The 14,028-nt window shown below is 51.9% G+C and overlaps 1 protein-coding gene across 1 annotated transcript; it reads left to right on the top strand.

Annotated features, from left to right (window-relative positions):
- The first annotated feature begins 112 nt into the window (after nt 1-112).
- Nucleotides 113-12,855, top strand: LOC133706781 (NAC domain-containing protein 100-like). Its single transcript, XM_062132318.1, has 3 exons — nt 113-202; nt 12,275-12,480; nt 12,549-12,855. The coding sequence occupies exons 2-3, from the start codon at nt 12,286-12,288 to the stop codon at nt 12,642-12,644; spliced, it is 291 nt and encodes a 96-aa protein (XP_061988302.1). The 5' UTR covers nt 113-202; nt 12,275-12,285; the 3' UTR covers nt 12,645-12,855.
- Nucleotides 12,856-14,028: the final 1,173 nt, after the last annotated feature.

Raw genomic sequence — 14,028 nt, 5'->3', positions numbered from 1 at the left:
TTCGTCTGACAGCTAGCAAAGATCATCAAATCCAAAGAGTAGCGGTCCGCCCACCGGACTTGCGTTAAACGAAGGTTTGGCTACCGCCAGACTTCGAGCATTAACACTCACTACCTGCACAAGAAGGTTATCGATTCCAACTTCAGCTGCAAAGCAATTGGTGATGTGGACTTGAACAAGTCTGAGCCTTGGGATTTGCCATGTAAGTTTCTCAAGAAAAAGAATAGTTTCCCATTTGTTTTTGTTAATGTCTAAAAGTTCGGCGGTAGCTGAACCTTTGTTAACGCTGATCCGGTGGGCGGATCGATACTTGTGACGTTCTCAAAGCCTCCGCTACCTGTCAAGTAAAATACAAAGGGCGTCAGAGGGAGACCGCGTTGGGCGGTCTTCAACTCTCCGATGCCTAAGTTAGTCAATGTATTTATGTTGACAAAATAACAGTAGGTAAGTATTGAATGCGTAATTAATGAGGAGAGAGGAGAGGACCTTTTATAGGTGATGAAGAGGTTGATCTTCTCTTTGTTTTCGATGTGGGACTGATATGCTTCAGTTCCCAGTTTCAGAAGCTTCTGATGCCATCTTGGCGCGGCGCGTGGCGGCGCGTCGGCGGCGATCTGGAGGTGGTCCGACGTTGGGGCTGTAGCCCACCTGGCGGTGTGTCTGCATGTCATTCGTTTGGTTGGAATTAATACCTTTGGCGATAGAATGAGCGTAGCCCATTAGAGCTAATTATGCTTGCAAATGTACATGTATGTACAAGTCCCCCAAGTCCCCAGTCAAGGAGGGCAATCTTGGTTGGGGAGTTGTTCGGCGGTTTGAAGCGTTTTCTTCCGCTAGACTTGCAAGAGCATAATTAGCGTCAGTGCGTTGTCAACCGTTGGTTTTACTGAGCAAACGCTTTATACCCTTTCGGGTGGGCCCCTGCTAGGCCCCCCAGGGAGTCCCCCACTCCCCGGCTAAGATAGACCTCCGGATGGTCGGAAAATTGTTTGTTGAGGGGGAGCTGCACGGAGCAGAGGGTGTTGGGTAGCGAGCCCAAGCTTTAGGACCCAAATGACGGGGGTCAACGTGCCTGATCAGGGCCGTCGTAGACTGTTGACAAGTCCCCGTGTCCCGTAGGGACGGTCTGACGGTAACGCCGCGTGGCGGTCGTTGTCAGAGTGAGGCGTGGCCTCGGGATTCGCCGTTTGGCGGATATCCCCCCGCTAAATGCAGTAGAAAGCAGCGTCCGGTAGGCGTGCCTAGCGGTATTTTGTAGAGCGATAGTGCTGAACAACATACGCAGCTAGCAAGCTGAAAAGGAGGTTCCGCTAGAGGTTCATAGCGGAAGATGCCCAGCTTGCACGATGGCAAGGGAGAAGTTCCGCTGGCGGGGTTTCGCTCAGCGGAGACTCCGTCACTTGGCGGATGACAAGTGAGAAGTTCCGCTGGCGGGGTTTCGCTCAGCGGAGACTTCGTCACTTGGCAGAGGACAAGTGAGAAGTTCCGCTGGCGGGGTTTCGCTCAGCGGAGACTTCGTCACTTGGCAGATGACAAGTGAGAAGTTCCGCTGGCGGGGTTTCGCTCAGCGGAGACTTCGTCACTTGGCAGAGGACAAGTGAGAAGTTCCGCTGGCGGGGTTTCGCTCAGCGGAGACTTCGTCACTTGGCAGAGGACAAGTGAGAAGTTCCGCTGGCGGGGTTTCGCTCAGCGGAGACTTCGTCACTTGGCAGACGACAAGTGAGAAGTTCCGCTGGCGGGGTTTCGCTCAGCGGAAACTTCGTCACTTGGCAGATGACAAGTGAGAAGTTCCGCTGGCGGGGTTTCGCTCAGCGGAGACTTCGTCACTTGGCAGAGGACAAGTGAGAAGTTCCGCTGGCGGGGTTTCGCTCAGCGGAGACTTCGTCACTTGGCAGACGACAAGTGAGAAGTTCCGCTGGCGGGGTTTCGCTCAGCGGAAACTTCGTCACTTGGCAGATGACAAGGGAAAAGTTCCGCTGGCGGGGTTTCGCTCAGCGGAGACTTCGGACGATTGGGGAACTCTTCCCAAATGGTTGCTCCCACCAGATGTTTCGTCCGGTGGTGGTTGACACGTGTTGAACCCGTAGAGGGTTAGCGTGCGCAGGCCTGTCCCCTAAGCGTAGCCGTCTTCTCGCCATTAATGATAGTAATGATGGGTTTCGTAACCGAGGCGACGCCTCGGTTAATCCGGAGAGTAAGTGAAAAGTGGTGACACGTGTACGACTGGTGTATGATGTCGTATTTTAGCGGACGGCCTAGAACGCGTTGATGTTGACATAAAAGGAAGGGAACCTTAGCGAGATTTGACACTTTGTGAAAACTTCAAACCCGAGTCGTCGTCTTCAAGCTCTCTGCGATTTGCGAATAGAGTCCTGCGGGGCGAAAGCTGTGGAGTCACCGGGTCTTGGGAATGAGGTTTCTATTGGTGAGGACAAGCGCTTGCAATCACAGCAAAGGTTTCATCAGTAAGGTTGGTTCTCTGAATCTTATCCCTGTTCCATGGAATTTCTATGTACTTGTTGTTGTCAGTTTTCTGGGTTTTGTGAATTTGGGGTGTTCTGAGTGTGTAAAGTGGGCTTTGGGGGATGGGTTTTGGTGTTTTTGACAGTTGGGATTTCTGGGTTTGCTAGATGGTCGAATCTGGGTTCAGTGTTTGTTGGTTATTTGTTCCTGTTTTTGTGATTTCTGGGTAAACTGTGACTGATGTTCTTGTCGATAACTGATGTAAGAATAGGCTAGATCTGTGCTTGTGCTAACTGGTGTGGGTTTTAGGGTTTGGGATGGCTAACGTCATAGAGATATCGAGCAGTGAGGATTCCGGGTCTGACGTGTCGTTCAGCGCGGCGGATAGGATATTTATTGACTCGTTGCGTCCGTCTGCCCATGCAGGAACCTCACTGCCGGAACCGCTAGAGGTTGAGCCGCTACAGACCATACCTTGGGCAATAGCCATGGGTCGTACGTCACGTCCGGAGAGCTCTAAGGCGGGTGAGGTGGCGGCGGCCAAAGCTAGGCGCGACGAGCGCTTGGCGAGCAACAGTGCCGCCAGCGGATCCGCTGGGGATGAGGAAACAGCGGGGGAGGACGCTGAGTCCGCTTGGTTCCTCCGGGATGGCACCCCCGTCGACGAGGCGGGAGGGCGGATGACTCTCGCCGCTGTTAGCAAGATGAAGCGGACGTTCCGGCTGCCGGGCTCTGTGAAGCTGCGCCCGCCGACTGCGGATGATAAGGCGTCAATTCTCCCGGTGGGATTTGCGGCCGTTCACGAAGCGATACTCCGCCAAGGAGTGACATTACCGCTGGTGCCGAATCTGCAAATCCTGGTGTGTGAATTCGGCCTTGCGTTCGGTCAGGTTTGTCCCAACATGTGGCGTCTGCTGCTGGCGATGAACTCTTTGTGGCGGTTGTCCGGGTGCGAGGGGCCTACCGTGGCGGAAGTGCTTCACTTCTACGAGCTGGTGTACGTGAAGCGCCAGGGTTGCAGAGGGCAAGTGAACCTGAGCCGCCGTCAGGGAGCACCGAAGCTGATAGAAAACCTAAGGGATTCAATGTCCTATTGGCGGGGGACCTTCTGTGTCGCCACGGAGGGATGGGAGTACCAGGCTGGAGCGAACGAAGAAGGGCCGACGTTTAGGATTAAGTCGGAATTCCAACCTATCCGAGGTTGGTGACCATTTTCCGCTGGCGGTAGCCGGCGGGGTTTTTATCTTGAAGGCTTTGTATTCTTACTAATCCACTTGTGTTTGTGCAGCGGGACTGCGGTACAACCTAACGCAGGAGGAGGAGTGTCGCATTGCTCGTATCAGAGGCTGTTGGCGGAACCGTAACCTGCTGGACTTTAGACTTCTGACTGGCTGGGAGTTGCTAGTTGACCAGAAACTTACTCGCTCCGTTGGTAAGAAATTTCCGTCAGACCGATGTTTCCTTTGTAATAAGTAGCCGAGACTGACTGGCTTATGTATATTTTCCCAGAAACTCCGCCAGGAAATAAGTCGAGCCGCGACGCTTTCGAAAAAGCAATGGACCGCGCCGAGGTGGACAATTTTCTGAAGACCATGTACGCCGAGGGGCTGGCGGCCCAACAGACGCTGGTGAACCCCGAGACACTGGCGCTGAGCCAGTCGGAGGTTCCGGTAGTGCTGCCAATGCCGCACCACTCCCATCTTGGTGAAGATGGCCTGCCGGTAGTGCAGGCGGGGGTCCCAGTGGCTGGCGGGAAGAAGGGAGGCGCTGCGGCTGGGCAGCAGAAAGATCGGATGCCCGCCAACAAGCGTGGCCCCCAAAAGGAAAAGGTGGTGCCGCCGGCGGATACTGTCATTGCAGCAAGGGAGGAACCGCCGGTGAGGGTGACGAAGACTGCCGCCGGGAACCAGAGGGCGCCGGAGAGAAAACGTCGGCAGGCCGACTCCCCTGACGAGGAAGAGGGGGATGACGTGGAGGTGATCGGCTCGCGCCGACAGAAGAGGGCCCGAGGAGCTCCGTCGAAGACTATTGTGGGGGAGGGAGAAGAGCCCGTTGCCAGCGAGCTAGACTCGTTTGCCGAGTACGCACCGTTCATGACAGATGGGGAGCGGGAATTTCTCTTCCACCTATGCGAACGGCTAGGGTTCGGCGGCCTAGCGGGTATCTCACGCCCGACAGCAATTGACCAATCGCCCTTCAACCTGGCGTTTGGGCAAATATCTGCGGGACTGCACGACATGTTTGTGGCGGCGTCGAAGCAGCCCATGGTCGAGGGGGAGCTGCGGGAGGAAAGTCAAGGTCTCCAGAGGGAGTTGGCGGAGGAGAAGGAGAAGCTGGCAGAGGCAGAGCGGCGCCTGGCTAAGGCAGAGTGTGACCTTGCCGATGCCCGCGGTAAGCTTCGCGTGGCCATCGAGCGTGACTTGGAGAGGAATGACCGCGTCTCCAAGTTGGAGCGGGACGTTGCGTTGCTGGAGGAGCGGATTGCCGCCAAGGACAAAAAACTTATTATCGTACAGCGGGAGTCCGCCGCCAGGGTGACGGAGTTGAAGCGGTTAGAAGGTGAGGTTGCTCGTCTGAGAGCTGAAGGGAATACCGCTGCGGCAGCCGCTGTCGAGGCATTCAAGCGGTCTGCGGAGTTTAAGAAGGCGATGACCGAGTCGGCGAAGGCCGGGGCCCTGGCAAACATAGATATGCTGAAGCGGAAGGGTGCCATCGACTTCGCCAAAGCGTCGCAGCCCGATGCGCCGCCAGCCAAGAGTACCCCCACGGAGAGAGACGGCGTGGCCGCTCCAGCGGGAGGTGCCCGGTCAGGTAGCGGGGAAAGTGGTGCGCATCCGGCGGAAGGGTCCCAGCAGACTCCCAACCCCACCCCATCGGAGGTGTCGCGCGCTGGTTTCCTGGCGGCGCACACCCGTGCGGATGGCACCATCGAGACTCCAAGTCCGACAGCGCGAGGATCCGATCAGACGAGTCGAGCGGTCGTGCCGCCGCTTGCCGAAGCAGAAGATGTCGAAGGCCACCCCTGAGGCCAGTTTGGACCGCTCCCGATTTTTCAACTTTGTTTCTTTTGTAGCCGTTGAGGCATGTCATTTTGTAATGTTCTGCTGAATAATATGAAATTTTGAGTTTGTGTTTGCCCCATGTGTTTGTACCGTTAGTACTTTGAGTTACATTTTGCTTTTGTCAATCAATGACACATTAAAGGAATTAAAATTGGTCCAAGTGCACCTCGTAGCGGACGAGGTCCGCTGACGATCGCTGGCGTTGCCAGTTGCCCTCAGTGCTAGACTTGGTAACAATGGTTTGAATAATTCCTCGTTTCATTGATAGCTGATTGATCAGCGTACAAAAGTGGGGTAGTACCCGTCGGGTAGCTTCCCTTAGCTAAATATTAAACAAAAATTTAGCTAAGTCAAGATGCTCCTGGGTAGCGGTCTGACTATTTGTAATAATACCGAAGGTGTTCAGTATTCCAAGGGTGGGCCGATTTGACGCCATCCTTGTCCATTAAGTAGAAGGTGCCTGGGCTCACGACTTCCACAATGTTGTATGGGCCTTCCCAAGTTGGGCGGAGCTTTGTTGGTGGTGGAATGACTTCTTTCATTACCCAGTCCCCCAGTTGGAGGTTCCGGGCTTTGACTCTGGCGTTATAGAAACGCGATACCAGCCTTTTGTTTTGCAAGTTGCGCAAATGGGCCTTGAGTCTTTTTTCTTCTAGGAGGTCCCTGTCCAGGTTGATGCCGTCGCCGTTGGTGTCTGGGCAGTAGCCCTCGACCCTAGCGGTAGGCTGAGTTACTTCAATAGGTAGGACCGCCTCTGTGCCGAACATCATGCAGAAAGGAGTTTCGCCGGTGGCGGTAGTTGGAGTCGTCCGGATGGCCCATAGGACTTCTGGAAGCTTCTCCGCCCACAAACCCTTGGCGCTGTCGAGCTTCTTTTTTAGCAGCTTCTTGATTATCTTGTTTGCTGCTTCGACCTGGCCGTTGGTTTGGGGATGGGCGACAGATGCAAAACTTAACTTGGTGCCCAAGTTGGCGGTGAACGATATGAGTTCCTTGTTGTTGAACTGTGTACCATTGTCTGTAATGATTGTGTGTGGGACACCATAGCGGCAGTAGATGTTCTTCCAGAGGAAGCGAATGACCTTGGCGGTAGTAATTGCCGTTAGTGGCTCCGCCTCTATCCATTTGCTGTTGTAGTCGATGGCTACAATGATGTACTTGAATTGGCCCTTGGCGGTTTGGAATTTTCCCATCAAATCGAGGCCCCACGTGGAGTGAACCCAAGGGCCGATGATGACTGACAGAGGTTCCGCCGGTGCATGTGGGAGATCCGCGAACTGTTGGCATTTGTGGCAAGACCTCGAAATTTTCCGGGCGTCATCACCCAGTGTGGGCCAGAAGTAGCCCTGTCGCAATGTGCGGTTGGCCAATGATCTGGCACCTGAGTGGTTTCCACATTCTCCGCCGTGGATTTCCGCCAGGACGATCTTTCCCTCCTCTGGGGTTAGGCAGCGGAGGTTGGGGTAGGTGAACCCCTGACGGTACAGCTTGCCATTCTGAATGTTGTAGCGGGTTGCTCTCCGCTTGAGCTGTCTTGCCTGGATCTTATCCTCAGGCAATGTGCCGTTGCGCTTATATGCAATGATCTCGTCCATCCAGCTGGAGTTGACTTCAATGTTGAAGATCTCCGCCAGGGTCTTTGTGATGCTTGGCTTGTCAAGGTATTCTACCCTTGTGTCCGCTGGACTCTGATGTGGCTGGGCGGTTGCCAGTCTCGCCAGTGAATCAGCCTTGGCGTTCTTTTCCCTGGGGATTTGTGTGATGTTGTGAAATTTGAACTTTTTTAGTAATGTTTTGACGTACCCCAAATATGCCGCTAACTGCTGGTCCTTGGCTTGGAAGCTGTCGTTGACCTGGTTAACGACTAGCTGGGAGTCGCTGAATATGTTGACGCTGTCAGCCCCCGAGTCAATGGCGAGGAGTAGACCGGCGATGAGTGCCTCGTACTCCGCCATGTTGTTTGAAGCTTTGAAGTTGAATTTTAACGCGTATTCCGCGTTCAGTCCCCCGGGTCCTGTTAAGATGATTCCGGCGCCGCTGGCCTTGGCGCTGGCGGAGCCGTCCACATGCAGGTTCCAATCTGACTGTGGGGGGGCTACCTTCTCAACGGTCACCACATCTGTTCCGGGCCTTGTCTCAACACTGGGCTCCGGCTGTCGCTCGGTTAGCTCAGCGATGAAGTCTGCCACTGCCTGGCCTTTCATGGCGGTTCTTGGCCTGTAATCTATGTCGAACTCGCTGAGCTCAATGGCCCACTTGCTGAGGCGCCCCGAGTGCTCAGGGTTCTGCATCACTTGCCGCAGCGGCTGATTGGTTAACCCATGGATCGTGTGAGCCTGGAAGTATTGCCGGAGGCGTCTGGCAGCAACGATAAGTGCGAGGGCCAGTTGCTCCAAGGGAGGATATCTTGTTTCTGCTCCGTTCATGCCTCTGCCGGGGTAAAACACTGGAAGCTCATCTTGGCCTTCCCGCCGGACAATGGCGCAACTTACCGCCGATGCCGAAACCGCCAGGTAGATGAATAGTATTTCTCCTTGCACAGGAACAGAAAGGAGAGGGACTGCCGCCAGGTATTCCTTTAAGCCCTGGAACGCCGCCTGGCACTCTGGGTTCCAGTTGATGACCTTCTTGTGCGTTGTTTTGAGGAGTTTGAAGAATGGGGCGCACTTATCAGTGAGTCGAGAGATGAACCGAGAAAGGGCGGTTAACTTGCCCTGGAGGCACTGGACGTGTACCTTATATTCAGGGTCTGCCAGGTCAAGGATGGCCTGGACCTTGTCTGGGTTAGCCTCGATGCCTCGCTCGCTGACGATGTAGCCCAGGAATTTGCTTGCGGTGACCGCAAAGAAACACTTCTCTGGGTTGAGGCGCATGCCGTAGGCCAAGAGAATGGTTACTATGACCTTGAGGTTTGCCACATGTCCGCTGGCCCTTACGCTCTTAACTAGCATGTCGTCCACGTAGACCTCGATGATTTTTCCCAGATGCTCAGCGAACATGGCGTTCATCAACCGCTGGTAAGTTGCACCGGCGTTCTTCAGACCGAAAGGCATGACATTGTAGCAGTAGAGGCCTTTGTCGGTGGTGAAGGTGGTGCATTCCTGGTCGCTGGGGTGCATCTTGATCTGATTGTATCCGGAGAAAGCGTCCATCATGCTGAGGAGCTCATGTCCGGCAGTTGCATCGACTAGCTGATCGATACGAGGTAGTGGGAAACTATCCTTTGGGCATGCCTTGTTGAGATTTTTGAAGTCGACACACATCCGCTGGCCTTTTTGACCATTACCAGGTTTGAGATCCACTGGGGATAGATGACTTGGCGGATGAACCCAATGTCCTGGAGTTTGGCAACCTCCTCTCTGATTGCCCGGTATTTTTCCTCATCAAAGGCCCTTCGCTTCTGCTTGATGGGATAAAAGGAGGGTTTGATGGTCAGTTTATGAGTGATAATTTCAGGAGAGATACCTGGCATGTCCGCGTATGACCATGCAAAGACGGCGGCATTATCGCGTAGGAACTGAGTGAGTTCTGCCTCCACCTCTGGGTTTAGATGGGCGCCTATGCGGACTGTCCGCTCAAGGTGTTCGTCCGAGAGGCAGACAACCTTTAGCGACGTGTCAGGGTCGACCGGCTCCTTCCGTACATACTTCTCCTCCTCATCCCTAGGATCCTCAAAGATGTTTGGTGGCGGTGCCTCACTACCCACTGTCAGAATTTCATGGCGGCGCGTCGACCGCGATATAGTCGTTGAGTAACATTCTCGTGCCAGCTGTTGGCTTCCCCTGACACAGCCCGTGCCGTTAGGTGTGGGGAACTTCATGAGAAGCATGTACCCGGCAATGATGCACTTGAGCTTGTTAAGCGCTGGTCGACCAATGATGGCGTTGTACGAACTGAAGCAGTCGACAATAATGAATTCTGTATGTACCTCCGCCATGCAGGGGCTAGTGCCAATAACCAGCCGCATGTAATCTGACCCCAGCGGTTGTGTGACGTCACCGGAGAAGCTGAGCAGTGGCTCGTGATCCTGGAGTAGTTTTTTGTTCCGCTTGAGATGGTCGTAGCAACCATTGAAGATGACGTTGACAGCGGACCCGCTATCTACCAAAATTCTCCCCACCGAGAATTTGCCCAGAATGGCATCGACCAAGAATGGGTCGTCATGGGGTAAATGCACTCCGCGCTCTTCCTCCTCCGAAAAGGTAATAGGTTCCCAACCTGATTTTGGGAGCTTGGCGGATCTTTCATAGCGGATGTTGCAGACTTCCTTTGGGTGATTAGCGCGTGCATAGCGCTTCCTTGCCCTGTGAGACATGCTGGTGATTGGAGCACCGCCATCGATGGTGTTGATGCGGCCCAAGGTCTCAACGTTGGCAATTACTGGTGGTGGTTGACGCACCTTGAACTGCTCCAACTTGCCGTCACGGTACAAGGTCTCGATGGCCGTTTTGAGAGCATTGCAGCTATTGGTATTGTGGCCGCTGTCCTCGTGGTATTTGCACCACTTGCCGGTGTTCCTGGGTTTGCCTGTTTTTGGGTATTTTGGAGGGGGTGGCGGTGGGATCTGATCCTTGCACTGATTGTAGATGTCTTCATATGAGGCAGTCAGGACCGTGAAAACTGCATACCGCTGCGAGGACTCCGCCTGCTTGTTGCGGTTATCCCCATGGGTTGGGCGGTTGCCCTTATGGTAATGCTGGTCCTTCTGCCGCTTGCTCTGGTGGTGGCCCTGTTGCCACTCCCTTTTCTTGTCAGTTGATGGTGCTGAGGGGGTTTTGCTAGCGGTTTCCTGATGACTGGAAGATGGCTGTGTTGATTTTGGTGTTAGTGGTGGCGGTGGGGTTTCTCCGTATGTGATGAATTCCGCCTGGGCGTGAATGACCGCCTCACTCATGACGTGGTCATACGTCGCATTGGGATGATTGTAGTTGAGGTGATAGAGGAACGGTCCCTTGAGCAGTCCCTTCCTGAAGGCCGCTGACGCCATCGTTTTGTCTAGGTCACGGCACTGAGATGCTGCCGCCCGCCACCTTGTGACGAAGGCCTTCAGTGACTCGTCCTCCCCCTGCTTGACGCTGAACAGCTGACTTGTGTTGTGATGACCAGCGGATAATAAGATGAACCGGGAGAGGAAAGCATGGGATAGTGCATTGAATGAACTGACAGACCCCGGCGGACACTCAAAGAACCAGTTCATTGCCTCGCCATCCAATGTTTCGCTGAACAAGTGGCACAAGGTGGCGTCGTCGAACCCCTTGTTGTTGGTGACCTTCTTGAAGGTGTCCATGTGGACGAAGGGATCAGACATTCCACCGTAATGCGCCATCTTTGGGGTTTTTGCATATGCCGGTCTGACAGCCTGCAGAATGGCAGCGGTGAAGGGCCCGGGTCTGGAAGCGAAGAGCGGATTCTGAGTTGGCGCTGGGACGCCCGACTCCGCCCGGATCAACCTCTGCTCCAGCTGGTGCATTCTTTCCAATATCTGGGCGGTTGCATCGTTGGTGGAATCAGCCTGAACAACCCGCTGGGACAGCCTGCGCCTTGGCACAGGCGGAATATTCTCGGTCCTTGCCCTAGCCTCCGAGTGGTTGGTGTGCGGGAGTGATTCCGCCTCTTGTTCTAACATGGGTTGGGGTATGGGCGGTGGTCCCATTCCCAATAACTCGGGTGGGTTCAGCGGTACCTGCATCTGTATGACCGGCCCCGGTCCCAACGTTCCGGTGCCGGGTCGGCTATGCCTGGTGCTATGTGACTGCTCGCTCTGTGCTGGGCGGGCGGTGGCCTCCAGCGTCTTTTTTAATTCCTCGAAACGTGTCATGAGCGTAGCCACATGCCGCTGGGCTTCAGCCTTTTCCTTGCGCTCCGCCTCACGTTCCTTGTTTGCCTTGTGAAGATCCGCCAGTGCTAGCTCGTACATAGTGACGAGATCTTGACCCGGCGGGCGGCTGCTGCTCGGATTTGCCTCACCGCCGGGGTTGGCCGGGGTTGTGAATAGTGCGCGGTTAACGCCTACTGCTGGGTCGGGAGGTTGGGGGACGGCGGGATGGTCTGCCTGCTCTTCAGCGTTTCCCCCGCTACCGTTAGTCATGGTGATTGTGGTGGGATGGCCTTTTGTTCAAGGGTTCCCACAGACGGCGCCAATGTTAATGTCTAAAAGTTCGGCGGTAGCTGAACCTTTGTTAACGCTGATCCGGTGGGCGGATCGATACTTGTGACGTTCTCAAAGCCTCCGCTACCTGTCAAGTAAAATACAAAGGGCGTCAGAGGGAGACCGCGTTGGGCGGTCTTCAACTCTCCGATGCCTAAGTTAGTCAATGTATTTATGTTGACAAAGTAACAGTAGGTAAGTATTGAATGCGTAATTAATGAGGAGAGAGGAGAGGACCTTTTATAGGTGATGAAGAGGTTGATCTTCTCTTTGTTTTCGATGTGGGACTGATATGCTTCAGTTCCCAGTTTCAGAAGCTTCTGATGCCATCTTGGCGCGGCGCGTCGGCGGCGATCTGGAGATGGTCCGACGTTGAGGCTGTAGCCCGCCTGGCGGTGTGTCTGCATGTCATTCCTTTGGTTGGAATTAATACCTTTGGCGGTAGAATGAGCGTAGCCCATTAGAGCTAATTATGCTTGCAAATGTACATGTATGTACAGTTTTGAACATCTATTTCAGTGTTTGCAACTTTCAATTCGATTTGATTATGGGGTTTTGGGTTTGCTTTAGCTTGATTTTGATTTTTGGTTTGTGGATGAAGATAAAGTGAAAATGGGAGAGAAGGAATGTTACTTTTTTTGTGTGAGGGATAGAAAGTATCCAACTGGTCTGAGGACAAACAGAGCAACTGAAGCTGGATATTGGAAAGCGATAGGGAAAGACAAGGAGATTTACAAAGGGAAATCCTTGGTTGGCATGAAGAAGACCCTTGTTTTTTACAAGGGCAGAGCCCCAATAGGTGAAAAGGTTTAACATTTCCCTGTGTTTCACCTTGTTTACTCTGTTATCCTCTGTTTTACCTCTCAAATTTGCAGAACAAATTTGTGATTTGTAGGGTCTTTGAAAAATCTGCTGGTGGTAAAAAAATCTATATCACTGGACTTGTGAATTTGGGTTCTCATGGAACTTAAATGCGTTCGTCTGGTTTACCACCATTGTTGGACACAGGGCCTTACAATGGTGCCAATACCAGACCGGCTTCAGAGTCGAATTACGTGCCCTGCTTCTCCAACCATGAATCCATTGATTCTCAAAGAAACCAAGGGATTGTTGATTACATCAACAACAATCCTCTTTTCTCCGTTTCTTCGAATCCTTCAAACAACAACGCTTTCCCACGAGTCACGTTGATACGCTCAAAGCAAGCGCATAATTTAACCCTGAAAAGATCGTTAGTAGTATAAGCAAATAGGGATCGTTCTATTCCGGGGATTGAGGGTACACCTGTCATTGTCAAACAATTAAACAATTAAAATTAAAACAAAGTATAATATTCACAAATGTATTCACAAAATATAAACATTTTACACGAAAAGGGGGGATTTTGTTTTTGGTTTTTTTCGAAAATGAAACTAAGTTAACAAAAACAATTAAAATGCAAAAACATAAAAATACGAATGGAATGAAGGAACAAAGATCAAAACCGAAACTTATGATTAAAATTGATTCAAACCCTAATATTGTTCATCTAAGTCATGAGAAAGGAGTTGATCATGTGAAACATTCGAAAGCAAATGAATTCCCATTTTTTACTTTTCAATGCTAATTAACCTAAGCGAAAGCACCTAGATTAATCCTATCAAACATGCAATCAAACCCTAGAAAGCTAGTCAATCATGTCATGTTTAACGCATTACACATAGAGAAAGGCTATCAACTCAAGTGTACAACTTAGTATGGAAAAGTCCACCTAATTGCAATTCTCTTTAATTAAATTCGATCTTTGTACAAAACCTTTACTACTTTGATTCAAGTTTACACAAAACGAAAAGTCGATTTCATGTTCTTAAACCTAGCACCATTCATATCGAAACCCTAAGTGTTTGCAACCACATAAGATTAAAATACAAAAGTTATCTATAACGCAAATTTAATTAAACAAACCCACATAAGCAACTCTCGAATCACAATATATGAATCTGAAAATTCTCAATTAATCATAAAAATTCCAGAAATAATACTTTGTTCAAACATATATGTCAACTAGTTCATAACCAACGAAATTCAAAGCAAAGGTTACAAAGGAGAATAGGATTACACCGTGGATGAAGATGAGATGGATGATTCACGTTGTGGATTCTTGAAACTCGAAAGCAAGCTTCAAGGATGGCTATGGATGGAAGTGCTCACGGCTTCTCTTCTTCTTCTTTGGCCTTGCTTGAACTCGTGGAGATGACTAAACTTGAAACTAGAGGATGGAAAGGAAAATGGAAAGGAAATGGAGAGACAAAGAAAATGGAATGGATGAAGGAATGTATTTTCTTCTTTGTTGTAGCCTCTATTTATAGGCTACCA

The sequence above is a fragment of the Rosa rugosa genome, chromosome 4, assembly GCF_958449725.1.
Source record: "Rosa rugosa chromosome 4, drRosRugo1.1, whole genome shotgun sequence".
Taxonomy (NCBI): Eukaryota; Viridiplantae; Streptophyta; class Magnoliopsida; order Rosales; family Rosaceae; genus Rosa; species Rosa rugosa.
This window is presented reverse-complemented; position numbering and strand designations above follow the sequence as displayed.